This window comes from Hibiscus syriacus, unplaced genomic scaffold (genome assembly GCF_006381635.1).
Source record: "Hibiscus syriacus cultivar Baekdansim isolate YM2019G1 unplaced genomic scaffold, ASM638163v2 tig00112293_pilon, whole genome shotgun sequence".
Classification (NCBI taxonomy): Eukaryota; Viridiplantae; Streptophyta; class Magnoliopsida; order Malvales; family Malvaceae; genus Hibiscus; species Hibiscus syriacus.
Window position 1 is genome coordinate 3,625,731 of NW_024063296.1, and position 14,167 is coordinate 3,639,897.

Below are 14,167 nucleotides of genomic sequence, written 5' to 3' on the forward strand. Positions count from 1 at the left end.
TCATTAAGGATGCAAAGTTGAAAAGGGTATTCGTTTATCGAGACCGATAGCATTTGCCCCCGAGCGTAAATGCGGGAGATCAGCTATTGTGCCTAATAACCAAATATTGCCTCTTTTTTTAGAAAACATGATGTGGTTTTGAAAAGGATGTTGACTTATTCAAGGAATTACTAGTAGTCACCCCTTGAGCACAATCGCGGGAGATATACTATTAATTTCTTAATAAGTAAACAGTGCCTTAGATTTGTAAAAACAATGTAATCAAACAAAATTTTATTTGTCTTAATTAAACTAAAAGTAAATTAAGGCATTTCCTAACTTAAAGTGTCAAATTATGAAAATTAAGGATCCTAGAAGCTCAATTTAAAATGTAAGTTCTAGTATTAATACTTAATGCTATATATTAAAATGAATTAAATATTCACGTATTAGAAATTTTCTTTTTATAATTTTAAAATGATCAAATATTTCCCTTAGTCAATTTATTTCGATTTGAGTTAAATGATGCTTATGAGGATACATACATATCATGTAAAAAATCTCATACGATTTGTAAATTAATCACTTTGTACATATGTAAACATATCAATATGCAAAATAATATAACAACTAATTAAAAAACATAATTATGGGTAACACATGTATCAAAACATTTAATGATTCTATACTAAACATATATATAATAAGATTGTATATATAATATTAAATACAAAGCCATTTTAACACACAAATTATTATATTCACGTGATAACATTTAATGATTCCATATTAAAGATATATATAATAAGATTGTATATATAATATTAAATGTAAAGCCACTTTTGCACACATATAATTATTATATTACACATGATTAAAAAGCATAAGACATATAGTAACACATGTATGCATTACATAAAAAAAATAAGCATAATATATGAATTTAAAATGAACAAACAGTGGTCATAAAATATAAAATGCAAATTTAAACTAAACATGGGACAACCACGAAACAACAAAATTAAAAGCCCCAAATCAAGGATCAAATTGCATAAAACTGTAAATTTGGATGGCCCCTAAAATGAGTAGCCCATACGTGAATAGTAAAGCTGCCCTAGACCTAAACACTGTCGTTTTAATTGATCCTATATGCAAACTTAGGGAATAAAAAAAACCTAATTTCATTTGCTACCTAATATCTCCTCTGCGCCGTTCTCTATCAATCCCACTTCCTCTCTTCTTCTCAAACCTTCTATTCGACTTCTCTCCATTTTGTTCAACCCTCATGAACGACACTGCCTATCACCAAAGCCTTCATCGTTGCCGGTTGGCCACCTCCATCTCCGACGACAAACCAACAAAAGGTAAACTCGAATACCTCTTGCTCTATTTTACTTTCGTTGTCTAACCAACTACCCTTCACACACAAAACTACTAGAAATCAAAGGGAAAAAATACCTTTAAAGCTATGGTTTTCTATGGAACGATATGAAAAGAACAATTTTGTAGAAATCCTTTTTTTTGTATTGATTTCGAAAGAAAAAGGATCCTCTGTTACATTTGTTTTTCTTTCCAAATAAAGGATTCCCAACGCGTTACTGTTTTTTTTTTGGTCGAGAGCCCTCTTTTTTTCTGCTTGCTTGATAATTTTCTGTTCTCCTCCGTTCCTCGTAATAATTTTTGGTTTTCACGGAAAATTCCCTCCTTTCGTTAACTGCCCCCAGTTTTTTATCTCCATTTTCTTCATCAAATTCCTTTGTCGTTGCATGATAATTTCTTTCTTTTTGGTGAGACTTTGATTGGAGCTGGTGAATATTTGGGCGTATGCAATGACGTTCTCTGAAGATTTGGGTGCTTCACGTGATGGTGCTGCAAGGGTGTGGTACTTGGGCTTCAAGCTGGGTCATGTAATTGGGTTGATGTTGAGCTTTGTAATGGGCTCTGAAATTTATTTGTATTTGGCCTGTATGTAAAATATAATAATAATAATTAATAATAATAATAATAATAATAAAATATTAAAAGACGAGACGAAAAAATGAGTGTCAACAAAGAGAATAAAGAACAAAGTGTAAGAGAGAAATAAAATAAATTCTAGACATGTATTTCTCTCTGAAATAATGGATGGAATGAGATGATTTATTAATGAGGCTTACCATTGGAGGCATCTGTTTGGAATAATCATATTGAGATTATGAAAACAACGTAATGCTTTTCTTTTTAATTGACAGGTATGGTCGGCAATGGAGATAGATCAACACAATCATGGGCTCGAGCCATCAAATCCAACAAAAGTGTGAACAATCCTAGTGCTGGCATGCTGAACACGAGAAATAGGTGGTGCCCCCTAAGAATGGTATGGTTAAACTCAATACTGGTGGAGCGGCTGATCCTCGCGCTGTGGAGGCTACAGGTGGTGGAATCCTTGAAGATAGCAAAGGCCGCTGGATATCGGGTTTCAACCGGTAGATTAGGTTATGTTCGACGTTTCATGCTGAGGTTTGGGCTCTATACGATGGTTTGAATCTGGCCTGAAATAGTGGCTTTTAAAACGTGGTGGTTGAACTCGACAATAAAGAAACAGTAAACACCCTTAGCAATGGTCCTCTTACGCAAGAGACTACGCTGATTCGAGAAGCCCGTGAATTACTCCGGAGGCGGTGAACTGTTAAGATCGCACACATTAGTCGAGAAGGTAACGAAAGTGCGGATGCTATGGCATACATCAAAGAAATAGATCCTCGACACCTTGATATTTTCCAGCCCGCCTGCTGCTATCAGACACGTCCTCTCTTGTGAGGAAAGGAACCTAGTGTAGATTTTTCTCATTAACCAGCAGTGTTCTATTGCTACCAAAAAAAGGTGAAGATGATTTCTAAAGAATTTAATTGTGTTGTGGATGGTCTTTATCAAAGATGAAATTGGTTATATCATTATAGAATTTAACATTATTTTTAGATACCATTTTTTAAATAAATTATAAATATTAATTAAAATATTTTAATTCTTTTCTCAATATAAATTATATATCAAAATATCATACTAATAAAAGAATTTTTTTATTTTTTAAATTCATACGTTCATATATAATTAAAGAAACAAAATACATTGGTATTAATGTTACCTAGAATTGAGTCTAAATTTTTAATTTTAGAGATGAAAATTCATGAACTCCCATAATATATATATATATGTATTAAATATAAATCGAATTGAAAAATATTTAAAAAATACATCTATGTATATATATACACACGAATGTATGTATGTATATACGTGTGTGTGAAACAAAATTATAAATATAAATCGAATTGAAAAATATTTAAAAAATACACTTAACTAAATGAAATTAAAAATTAAATACTTGATAACTTGGTTGAAGTCTCAACTAAAAAAAGATGAACAATTCAAAGAACAGAAAAAAAATAATCTTTTACGCCTTTAAATCAGAAATGACAAAACAAAATAAAATTTTCTCATTTAAAAATAAAAATTAATAACTCCCACTCCAACACCATCATCTCCCTCTTTTGGTGACTATATCCCTTATCTCTCATCCGATGAACATCACCCCTTATCATCATCAACTCATAAAATTGACATTACAAACCACTATAAAAACTCCATCCAAGAACCAAAGAGAGATAGGATTTTGGATCGGAAAAGAGAAGTTCAAAAACCTGCAAAAAAGAGATTAGACCAGGAAAGCAAAAACTCAAAAATAAAATAAAGAAGGGGGTTTAACGTTTGACCGATGCCCTCATTAATTCTTGGAACGCACAATTTCAAATTTGAAATTTTGAAGAGTTGTCTACATCGACATTCGTCAAGCACCTCAACAGTCGTCAGTCATATTTATTCATGATTTAGTGGTTCAGTAATATAATTGAAAAATCAAAGTTTAGCTCTATAATTAGAAATTTTGAATTTTCAATGGTATAAATGAATGCCTAAAGTTCGATGATATTTGATGTAGTTTACCCTTAATTTTATTTTAGTATGTCATGTTATTATATTCACTTTATTATATGTATATCATTTTTGTATTTGTTATATTTATATACTATTTTAATTTACGAGATAATAAGTAAAAATTTATTTTCAAACAATCAATGAATCATAAATTAAATTAAATTTTAATTTGTAACTTCTCTATTTTTAAGGCAACAATGTAATCAACTAGGTATGGAAAATACATTGTAAGGATATTAATCATTCTCAACATGTAATCGACTCTTGAATTTATTCTCTATGTAAGTAGATCATAATTTGTTATTTTATTAAAATGATAAACTTTTAGTGATCCAAACTAGGGTTGAGCAATGAACCCGAGAAATAAAAAAATTGATCTGAATCAAGCTAAGTGATTCAATTTGGTTCGAGTTTTTCATTTTACGGTTTGATTTTCGTTCGATTTAAAAAATATAATTTTACAATTTGGTTTCATTTTTTTCGTATGAAAATCGTTTGTTCCAAATCAAACCGAATTAAAAAATAATTATTTAAAACAAAATTTTTTGAATTTATTACAAGACAAACTAAAATAAATAAAATCTTAAAACTATAATTTTTATAAATTTAACATTGTATGTTTGCACTTGTTTTAAGTTTTAAGTTTTTTTTTTTTGTATATTGCTCTTAAAAACTAATAAACAATCAAAAATCGCAAAATCGAACCAAATCAATTCAAACCGAATTGAAATCCGCAATTTTTATGCAATTCATTTTCGATTTTGGTTTCAGCTTCAATTTTTAAAAATTCACAAAGTATGGTTCAGTTCATCTTTTTATAGAAAAATTGAATCGAAACGAATACACCTATAATCCAAGCACCTTAATAATATTTTTTATTAAACTAGGGTAAGTACAAGACAGTATATGTTTAAAGAAAACTCTCAACTTTTCGACATTGAATACTCACACTCCTGACACTTATGGTGCTCGAACCCGAGTCCTTAAGGAATAACAACAATTCCTTTTACCATGGAGGTCACTTGATTCGTGCAATAACTTAATTGCAATTGAACCCAAGATCAGTTAATAACCCAAACACCTTAAATAAAGGTTAGTTTTAATAAAATAATAATAATAATAAAGGTTAGTGGCTACTACACTTAGGGGTGTTCATTCGGTTAAAACGGTGGCCGACCGAACCGAAATACCCTTAACCAAAATTTTTTTCTTTAACCGTTAACCGAATCGAACTTTTTTTTTGAAAGTATTAACTGATATTTTTTTAGAATTTTAGAATTTAATATTTTTAATTAAAATAATAATAATTTACAATTAATTTAAATAATAACTAATTATAAATAATATCTAATTAATTTGATTCAAACATTTTGCATTTAGTATTGAGATTATTTTAATTAATTCATATTGATTTGGGTTTTAAATGGATTGGGCCGGCTAAGTCTCTTAATATAATTATATTTAAAGGTTAATTCGGTTAATTAACCAATTTCGAACCGAATTAACCGTTAACCGAATTCTAAAAAAATCTTTAACTGTTCCCCGACTAAACTAATTCGGTGGCCGACCGAATTAACCGAACTAATTCGGTTCGATCGGTTAATTCGGTTAAAACCGAATTTTGAACACCCCTAACTACACTAACCACAAATTTAATATCCAAAGAAAATTAACCTCCAAATTTTAAGTATGTTTCGACAATCACAAAGTCAGTCTAAGTAGTAATTGCTTCGTTGATTGTATTCTCCACTTATGTGAATCTACATTGCAAAAAATTATTGTTCCACTCTCTTACATTAACAGTAGATCTCTTATAACGTCAGTGTTTCATTTCAGATTCTTTAATTTCTTGAGTTATCGTATCATCGCTGCCAGTGTTTTGATTCATCACTTACTAGTGGGTTTTTTTCATATTTTTTTACTCGGTTGGCTTCTGGATTAATATCTGTAGTTGAGTTCTCATTTTTTTTTTTTGCTTGATCTGGCATCTGATTCGTTCAAATATTCGAATTTACTAGTTCTTACTGTGACTTACATTTTGGATGAGAGATATCAATGGTACTGGTAGTCATAAGTTTTGCTGCATATGCGTTTGATGAAAGTTCCGATGAGTGTTAGTTACTTTGTTTCCTAAATCATATGCAATTTGAGATGCTTAGGTATTGGTTTTGTGGTTATTGATCCCAATTGATGTTGGAAGCTAGTCGATGTGTTCAAGAACAGTGGTTCTCAGTTCAGTTCAAAGATCAAAGATTGTTACAAATTCTTCATCTTGTGTTTTGCCTCTTCTACATGGTAGACATGAAACTAGCAGCTTAGGGAGAATTATGTAGCTTTGTCTTCGTGTTTTCCATTGATCAGACGAGAAGTGTGTTTCTTTTCAAGAAATATAACAGCCTAGCTTTCAAAGGGGGAAAATGATGGATGAATAAGAAGAACAATAATATTTTGGGGAGAGTTCAGTTGAGTGTTTAACAACTTTTCTTTCTGTTACTAAAAATATGGTATTTATTCCTCAAATACGAGATTCAGATTACAACCGAAAGTAGTGACGGATCCATTACGGATAATAGATTCAGGTGGACATTTATCTATCTTAAAACTTAAAGTCTTTTTATATAAATACATATTTTAATAGTTGTGTACACCATGAAATTTTAATTATATTATCTCATATAAAAAATTTATATAGTTGATATATATGTGCGCTTCCTAAAAGCTGTTTTTCTATTCGCTACCGACTATAAGCAAGTCTTCTAACAATCTTGCTTCTAAGAAAATTGAAATTTGAATAGCCAAGGGAGAAAAATGGTAGAGGATAGAAAAATACAGATAAAGAGACAAAACAAAAATATTTTATCCCACAACCAGGAAAATTCTACGAACTCGTTGCATATATTAAAACGACATATTGAAATTTACTATTACTTAAATTGTCTATATTAAATCAATATTAAAAAGGATAAATTATCATTTTTATTGAATTTTAGTATTTAAACTTTATTTTTTTTTAAATCATCGATAGTAATAATTATGTTAATTTTTTTATTTTTTTAATTACTACATCGTTTTTTATTTTTTTAGTTAATTTTATTCAAGCAATTAAATGGTGACACATGTCACCCCCATGGGATAAAAAGATAGAAAACATTACAACTCCTAATATGAATTGATCTTGAGTATTTTACATGAGATATTAGCCACTCAACCATTGAGCTAAAGAAGCCATTTGTGTAAATTTCACCACATTTTGAATTGAACTTATATAACAATAACACTACAAAATCAATATTTTTCGATGATTATAAGATTCAAATTTGGGATACTTTGAATTAATCACCGAAAGCTTAGTCACCTAACTATAGTGAATTTTTTTTATTACACTGAACTTAATGTTTACTTATATAATTATTAAATTAAAAGTTAATTTTTCACTTTATTTAGAAATAAAAATAATTAAATAATTCATATATTTTTATGAAAATTATATGAAATAATTATAGAAAAGGTATATTTATAATATTACAAAAATATTTATTTATTTTTTAAAATATAATTAATTATTTGTTTAAAATAATATTATTTTTAAATTATCTATTTAATTTTAAATAATTTAAATTTAGGATAAATTATACTTTTACTATCCATTAGCTCCATAAAATACCACCTTAAAATTAAATAGATAATTTAAAAAATAATATTTCAAATAAATAATAATATGATTTTAAAAAATAAATAAATATTTTAAAATATTTTCATAATATTATAAATAAACTTCTTAGAATAATTTAATAAATACATACAAGTAATTATTTAATTTTTTATTTCCAAATAAAGTGAAAAATAATTCTTTAATTTAATAATGATACAATTAAGTATAAAGTTTGATATAATATAATTAGATTCGCATTATAGTTGAACGATTAAACTTTATATTATTAATTTAAAGTGTCACACATTCAAATTTTATAATCATCGAAAAATATCAGTTTTGTGGTGATATTATTATATTAGTTAAATACAAAATATGATAAAATTAATATAAATGACTAGCTTAATTCAATGATTGAGTGTCTTGTATTTCATGTAAAAGGCCTAGGTTCAATTCATGTTAAGAGCAAGAATGACAGATAAATAAAAAAATGATGTGGAAATTAAAAAATAAGAAAAATTAACATGTCATACCACATCACATTATTGTTAATAATTTTGAAAAAATAAAGTTTAGGTAATAAAATGAAATAAAAATGATAGAGTAAGTACTAAACATATAATTAGGGGGGTTCAAATTAATTCATTATTGTTAACCGTAATCATTAATCGATGTAACCGCTACATTTTATAGGTTAATTAACCTAAACGTTAAGATTAAATGATTTCGGTCAATTAAACCGTTGAAAATATCGATTAATGGTTACAGTTAATGAATTTTAATAAAAGGTTAACCACTGGTTAACCGTTTATAAATTATAATTAATAAATTGTATTTTTTTAGAAAATAGAATTAAAAATAAAATCAAAATTGTTAGGATCGAAGATGCTCAATTCGAACAACCGAAAAAGTTGAAAAAGATGTGAATTGGCAAAAATGGTTTAGGGAGTAAGCAGAAAGAAAAGATAGAAACTTTTGCAAATCGATATATAGTGGTTCGACTACTTAACTAAGTCTACTTTCACTACCTTAGCTCCTCACTAAGGATTTTCTAACAAATTCACTAATTTGTTTTTTTTTTTTTCAATGATCAAGAGTAACCTTTACAACTCTCTAGTTTTTCACTTGGCTAAACTAGAACCAATCCCCTTTACAAAGGTAAAAAGAAGTAAACAAATAAAACATCTCTAAGGTAGGTGTTTACAAAGAATTAAAGCTCACAAGAACAAAATATTTACAAGAGAATAGGATTAAAGAGTGAAAAGCTCTTCTCTTGTGTTTGATTGCTTGGATAAGTGTTCTAACCCTTCTTCAAGTGTCTTGAACTTGTATTTATATGTTGGAATGAAGTTGTGGTCGTTTCTGTTGGGAGTCTTTTAGAGTCGTTGGGGATGTTTTTCTCTACAAAACAAAACTGCCCAAAACAGAGGGTATCATTACTCTTATAAGGAGTATCAATACTTCCTTTATACTTTTAAATGAAACTAGTAGTTAACTAGCCATTGGGCCTGACGGTATCGATATTAAGCCTATGGTATCGATACTACTATGTAAAATAGTATCGGTATCATTTTTTTATTCTGGAATTTGAGCAATGTTGGTAGTATCGATACTACCTAGTGAGTATCGATACTTCCCATACCTTTGGTATTGGTACCATATGAACAGTATCGATATTGTTCATGAGGTATCGATAATGTAAGAATAATATCGATACTTCTTGTCCAGAAATCATTTTGTGCTCAAATCCACTTTTAAGGACTTTGAATTATTTTTGAAAACTTTGAATAAATTCAATTCAAGTCCAAAAATATTTTGCCTTAAATTGTTATATCAAAATATAGTTCAAAAATCTCCCCCTTTTTTATATAACAAAACATTTGAAAAATTGTTTTTGGCAAAACTCCCCCTTAATAAAATATTTAATGAAAAAAATATCAAATGTATGAAAATGTTCAGCTCCCCCTTTTTCATTAAGAAAATTGAATTTTTCAAACTCATATTTCTCCCCCTTTTTGTTATATAAAAAATAATTCAACTTTAAAGTTCAGAAATAACATTGGAAAGTAAGTGGTAAATTTGACATAAAAATAATTTGAAAAATCAAAAGTTCCCCCTTAAAAGGTGCATTTCAAACAAAAATTTGACTTTAAAGCCTTGACACTTAAACAAAATTGAATTTCAACAAAGAATAACAAGCATGTTAGTAGCACATGAAATTCAATATATCCAAGTCTAAAATAAACTTTATGCAATACCAAATGTTGAAATTAAGTGCATATGCATAAAGCTTTCCAAAAATGTTATGCATATGAAAAATTTGATATCAATTGTTAGAGAGATATCATTTGCATTTTTAAATTACATGCATAAACACTTATATTTAGGTCAAGAACTTAAAAATTTTAAAATCAAAGCATTTGGAAAATTGATATCAATTGTTAAAGAGATATCATTAGCATTTAAACCCAATTTTGACCAAAATTCATTATGATGAACTAAAAATTATGAAAAAATATTAAATCTTTAAAGTGTTCATAATAACACCTTTTTAACATACATGAGATAGAAAACATAAAATCATTTAAAATCACAATTCATGCATGCTTAAATCAAAATGATCAACTAAATAATCAAAAACAAAAGTATTAAGCTTAGAGGTTACTCATTCCTTTTCAAGTATGGCTAGAGCATTTGAGTATTGTCACTTTCATCACCATTGCTCCCACACACCTACAAGAGACATTTAAGTTGATTTCGGTATCCAAATTGCTTTGGATCCTTGAAAGTTAGTTTCAATGCCCCTTGTTCCCTTAGGAACTCATACTTGTCTAATTTTAAAATGTTTTCATTTCTTCAAAGGACAAGTATGTTCCAAATGACCATGAAAATGGCAATGTAAGGATTTTTCCATTTTTAAACATAAGGAGTTATTTTTAGAAATTAATTTTTTTTCTTTTTTCAAGATCTCAAGCTTAACTTTCAAATCAAAATTTTCTTTTTCTAAATCATTGATTTTGACTTTTGAAAGCTCTAAATCATTTTTTAAAATTTCATTTTGATTTTCAAAATCAACTTTTGCTTTCAAAACCAAATCATTTTCAACTTTAAGTTTTGAAATTATTTTCTTATATTTGGAATTCATGGTCTCAAATTCCAAATACAACTCATTGTAAACAACTTGTAACTCATCAAAAGAATAAGAATCAAATTCATTTGAGTTAGAAGTTACCATTGAATCTTCTCCGATGGCCATGAGGCATAGGTTGATTAATTCATCTTCACCACTCCAAGCCGCCACAAATTCCTTTTTCTTACTTGATCCCTTCTCCTTTATGAGGGGACATTCATACTTGACATGCCCCTTTCTTTGACAATTGAAGCACACTGGGGACTCTTCTTCTTGCTCGATTCATGTTTCACTTCCTTGGAAGTCATGAATCTCTTGATTCTTTTGAAGAGCTTGGTCATCTCTTCTTCTTCATCATCGTCTTCATCCACCTCTTCATTTAAATCTTGATTGCTCTCATTGGTGGATCTGAAGGCAATGTCTACCTCATTCTTCTTCTTGTTTTGCTTCTCTTCATCTTCTTCCTCTTCCTTCACCATCAAAGAGAACCAATCAGCTCATCGAGAGTAAGAGATTTTAAATTCTTAGCCTCAATGATCATTGTCTTCTTCGATTGCCAAGATTTTGGAAAAGAGTAGATCATCTTCCTCACAAGCTTCTCATTAGGGATTACTTCTCCAAATCCGTTAGATCGTTGACAATATCAGAAAATCTATCCATCATAGCTTTGATGTCTTTATCGAGTTTCATCTTGAAATTCTCGTAGCTATGGTTGATAAGACTTATCTTGGTTTCCCTTACTTAATTGGTTCCTTCATGAGTGACTTGGAGCTTATCTCATATCTCCTTAGCATTGGAACAAGAGGAGACTCTTCCATATTCATCCGGGCCTAATGCATAAAAGAGAATATGCATAGCCTTAGCATTGAGTTGGAACTTCTTCTTCTCTCTATCATTCCAATCGTCTATCTCACTGGTTGGAATGGTGTATCCTTTCATGATAAAGTTCCAAGCTCCTAAATCATTTGCTTGAATGAAGAGCATCATCATATTCTTCCAATAGGCATAATTTGCTCCATTAAAGTAAGGTGCCTTGTTGACCGGTTGAGAATCTTCCATGTAATAAGCACCAGAGGTTGAAGCCATCTCTTTGTCGGTTGCGTTGGGAATCAGTAGAGCTTCTTCGAAGATCGTCTCAAGGATGTGAAGTCTTCTAACGAGTCAAGCTCTAATACCAATTGTTAGGATTTAAAAGGCTCAATTTGAACAACCGAAAAAGTTGTAAGAGGGATGAATTGGCAAAAAACGGTTTAGGGAGTAAGGAGAAAAAAAGATAGAAACTTTTGCATAATGATTGTAGTGGTTCGACTTCTCAACTAAGTCTACTTCCACTACCTTAGCCCTCACTAAGGATTTTCTAACAAATTCACTAATTTGTTCTTTCTTTTTCAATGATCAAGAGTAACCTTTTCAGCTCCTTAGTTTTTCACTTGGCTAAACTAGAACCAATCCCCTTTAAAAATGTAAAAAAAAAAGTAAACAAATAAAACATCTCTAAGGTAGGTGTTTACAAAAAATTCAAGCTCACAAGAACAAAATATTTACAAGAGAATAGGATTAAAGAGTGAAAAGCTCTTCTCTTGTGTTTGATTGCTTGGATAGGTGTTCTAACCCTTCTTCAAGTGTCTTAAACTTGTATTTATATGTTGAAATGAAGTTGTGGTTGTTTCTAGCCGTTAGGGGTCTTTTAGAGGCGTTGGGGATGTTTTTCTATGCAAAACAAAACTGTCCAGAACAGAGGGTACCAGTATTTTCTTTATACTTTTAAATGAAACTAGTCGTTAACTAGCCGTTGGGCCTCACAGTATCGATATTAAGCCTATGGTATCGATACTACTATGTAAAGTAGTATCGGTACCCCTTTGGGTATCGGTACCATTTTTGCGTTCTGGAATTTAAGCAATGCTGATAGTATCGATACTACTTAGTGAGTATCGATACTTCCCTTACCTTTGGTATTGGTATCATATGAACAATATCAGTATTGTTCATGAGGTATCGATATTGTAAGAACAATATTGGTACATCTTGTCCAGAAAATCATTTTGTGCTCAAATGCACTTTTAAGGACTTTTAATTATTTTTGAAAACTTTGAATAAATTCAATTCAAGTCCAAAAACATTTTGCCTTAAATTGTTATATCAAAATATAGTTCAACAAAAATGATTCCACCTATTTTTTAGTTATCATATTTATCTTATATAATATCACATTAAATTAAACATAGATAGAATAAATACATGGTTTTAAATTACAAAATATAAATATACACACAAGATTTTAAACTGTAAAAAAATATACCTCATAATATATATATTTATAAAATAAAATGCATTTATAAATAAATAAGATTTTTACAAATATATGTTCCCTTCATTGTAAATTTTATGAAAATTTGAAAATTTTAATTTTTGTTATGTTTTAAAAAAATTGTAATAGGTTAACCATAGGTTATCATATAACCGAACCGCTAATGAAGGTTGGTTAACAAAATTTAATAACTTTATAACGATTAACCGATTGTTTAGACTAAACAGTATAGTTAACCAACCGTGAACACCCCTACGTATAATCTATCCTTTTAATATTTACTTAATAAGGATAATTTAGCTAGTGGTATGTTTTGTTATGTCGCTTTAGTGATATGTTGCGGTGTGCGACGTGCGCTGTAGACTTATCCGATTGTTTAAAATTAGTGGGGCCAATATTAGTTGATTAACTGTGTTGTTTCATTGAACAGTTAGTTTGTTAGTAAATAAACTGGTTTTCATCTTTGTTTAGTTTATGGTAAGCTACAATGATCATTTAAGTATGAGTAAGTTTTTTTTCACTAAAATTTTAAGAGTAACGAACGATCAAAATGATCATTATTGTTCAACATCTTTATCCTTGTCACGAAAAAATAACTCGGCATGTTTGAGGCACTGAATTGCCACAGTCCAACCACGTTGGCCAATATTTTAACCGACTAAACACACATAAATGCTAGTTATTAACCCTAAATTCAAAGAAACAGATAATGAAGAAGATAAGAAAGAAATGAGCACCAGTGATGTGAGTTGCAGCTTTGCCAAATCATTCTTTACAGCCACGAATCGAGCATTGATTCACATATATCTGATATTTAACATCAGGATGCCTTTTTCGCTTAATTTCATTCAATTTTCTTTTCACTTGATCCGATGATGACACACGTCTCAGTGATTTTATAGAAGTCACTAGTTTTATTAACAGATGCAATATCCAAAATTATGATAAAGGTGTACAACCATAATCATAAATTAAACATCTAATTAAGATATTTTCCTATAATTATTGACACAAAAACTAGTCGCTTAAGATCACACAAAGATTATACAAGGAAAAGGTTGGAAACCTAACAAAAAAAGCGATAAAAAAAAATATCTTCCAATGAAGTGGTGACACATGTTGT

General features: G+C 29.3%; 1 protein-coding gene across 2 annotated transcripts; it reads left to right on the plus strand.

Annotated features, from left to right (window-relative positions):
- Positions 1 to 1,164: 1,164 nt before the first annotated feature.
- Positions 1,165 to 2,869, plus strand: LOC120177630. 2 transcript variants are annotated; one of them, XR_005521441.1, is made up of 2 exons: positions 1,165 to 1,343; positions 1,772 to 2,201. XR_005521441.1 is itself a non-coding variant. In XM_039183713.1 (2 exons), exons 1-2 carry the CDS (start codon positions 1,265 to 1,267, stop codon positions 2,501 to 2,503), a joined length of 372 nt encoding a protein of 123 aa, XP_039039644.1. In that variant the 5' UTR covers positions 1,165 to 1,264; the 3' UTR covers positions 2,504 to 2,869. The 2 variants fall into 2 exon arrangements, 1 of the variants encoding a protein (XP_039039644.1); XM_039183713.1 differs by lacking the exon at positions 1,772 to 2,201 and adding an exon at positions 2,211 to 2,869.
- Positions 2,870 to 14,167: the final 11,298 nt, after the last annotated feature.

What these genes read in the sequence shown, in the direction of transcription:
- LOC120177630 (XM_039183713.1), top strand. Translation starts at nt 1,265, where the DNA reads ATGAACGACACTGCCTATCACCAAAGCCTTCATCGTTGCCGGTTGGCC. An exon ending in CGACGACAAACCAACAAAAG is followed by an intron (nt 1,344 to 2,210) that starts GTAAACTCGAAT and finishes TTTAATTGACAG; the next exon opens with GTATGGTCGGCAATGGAGAT.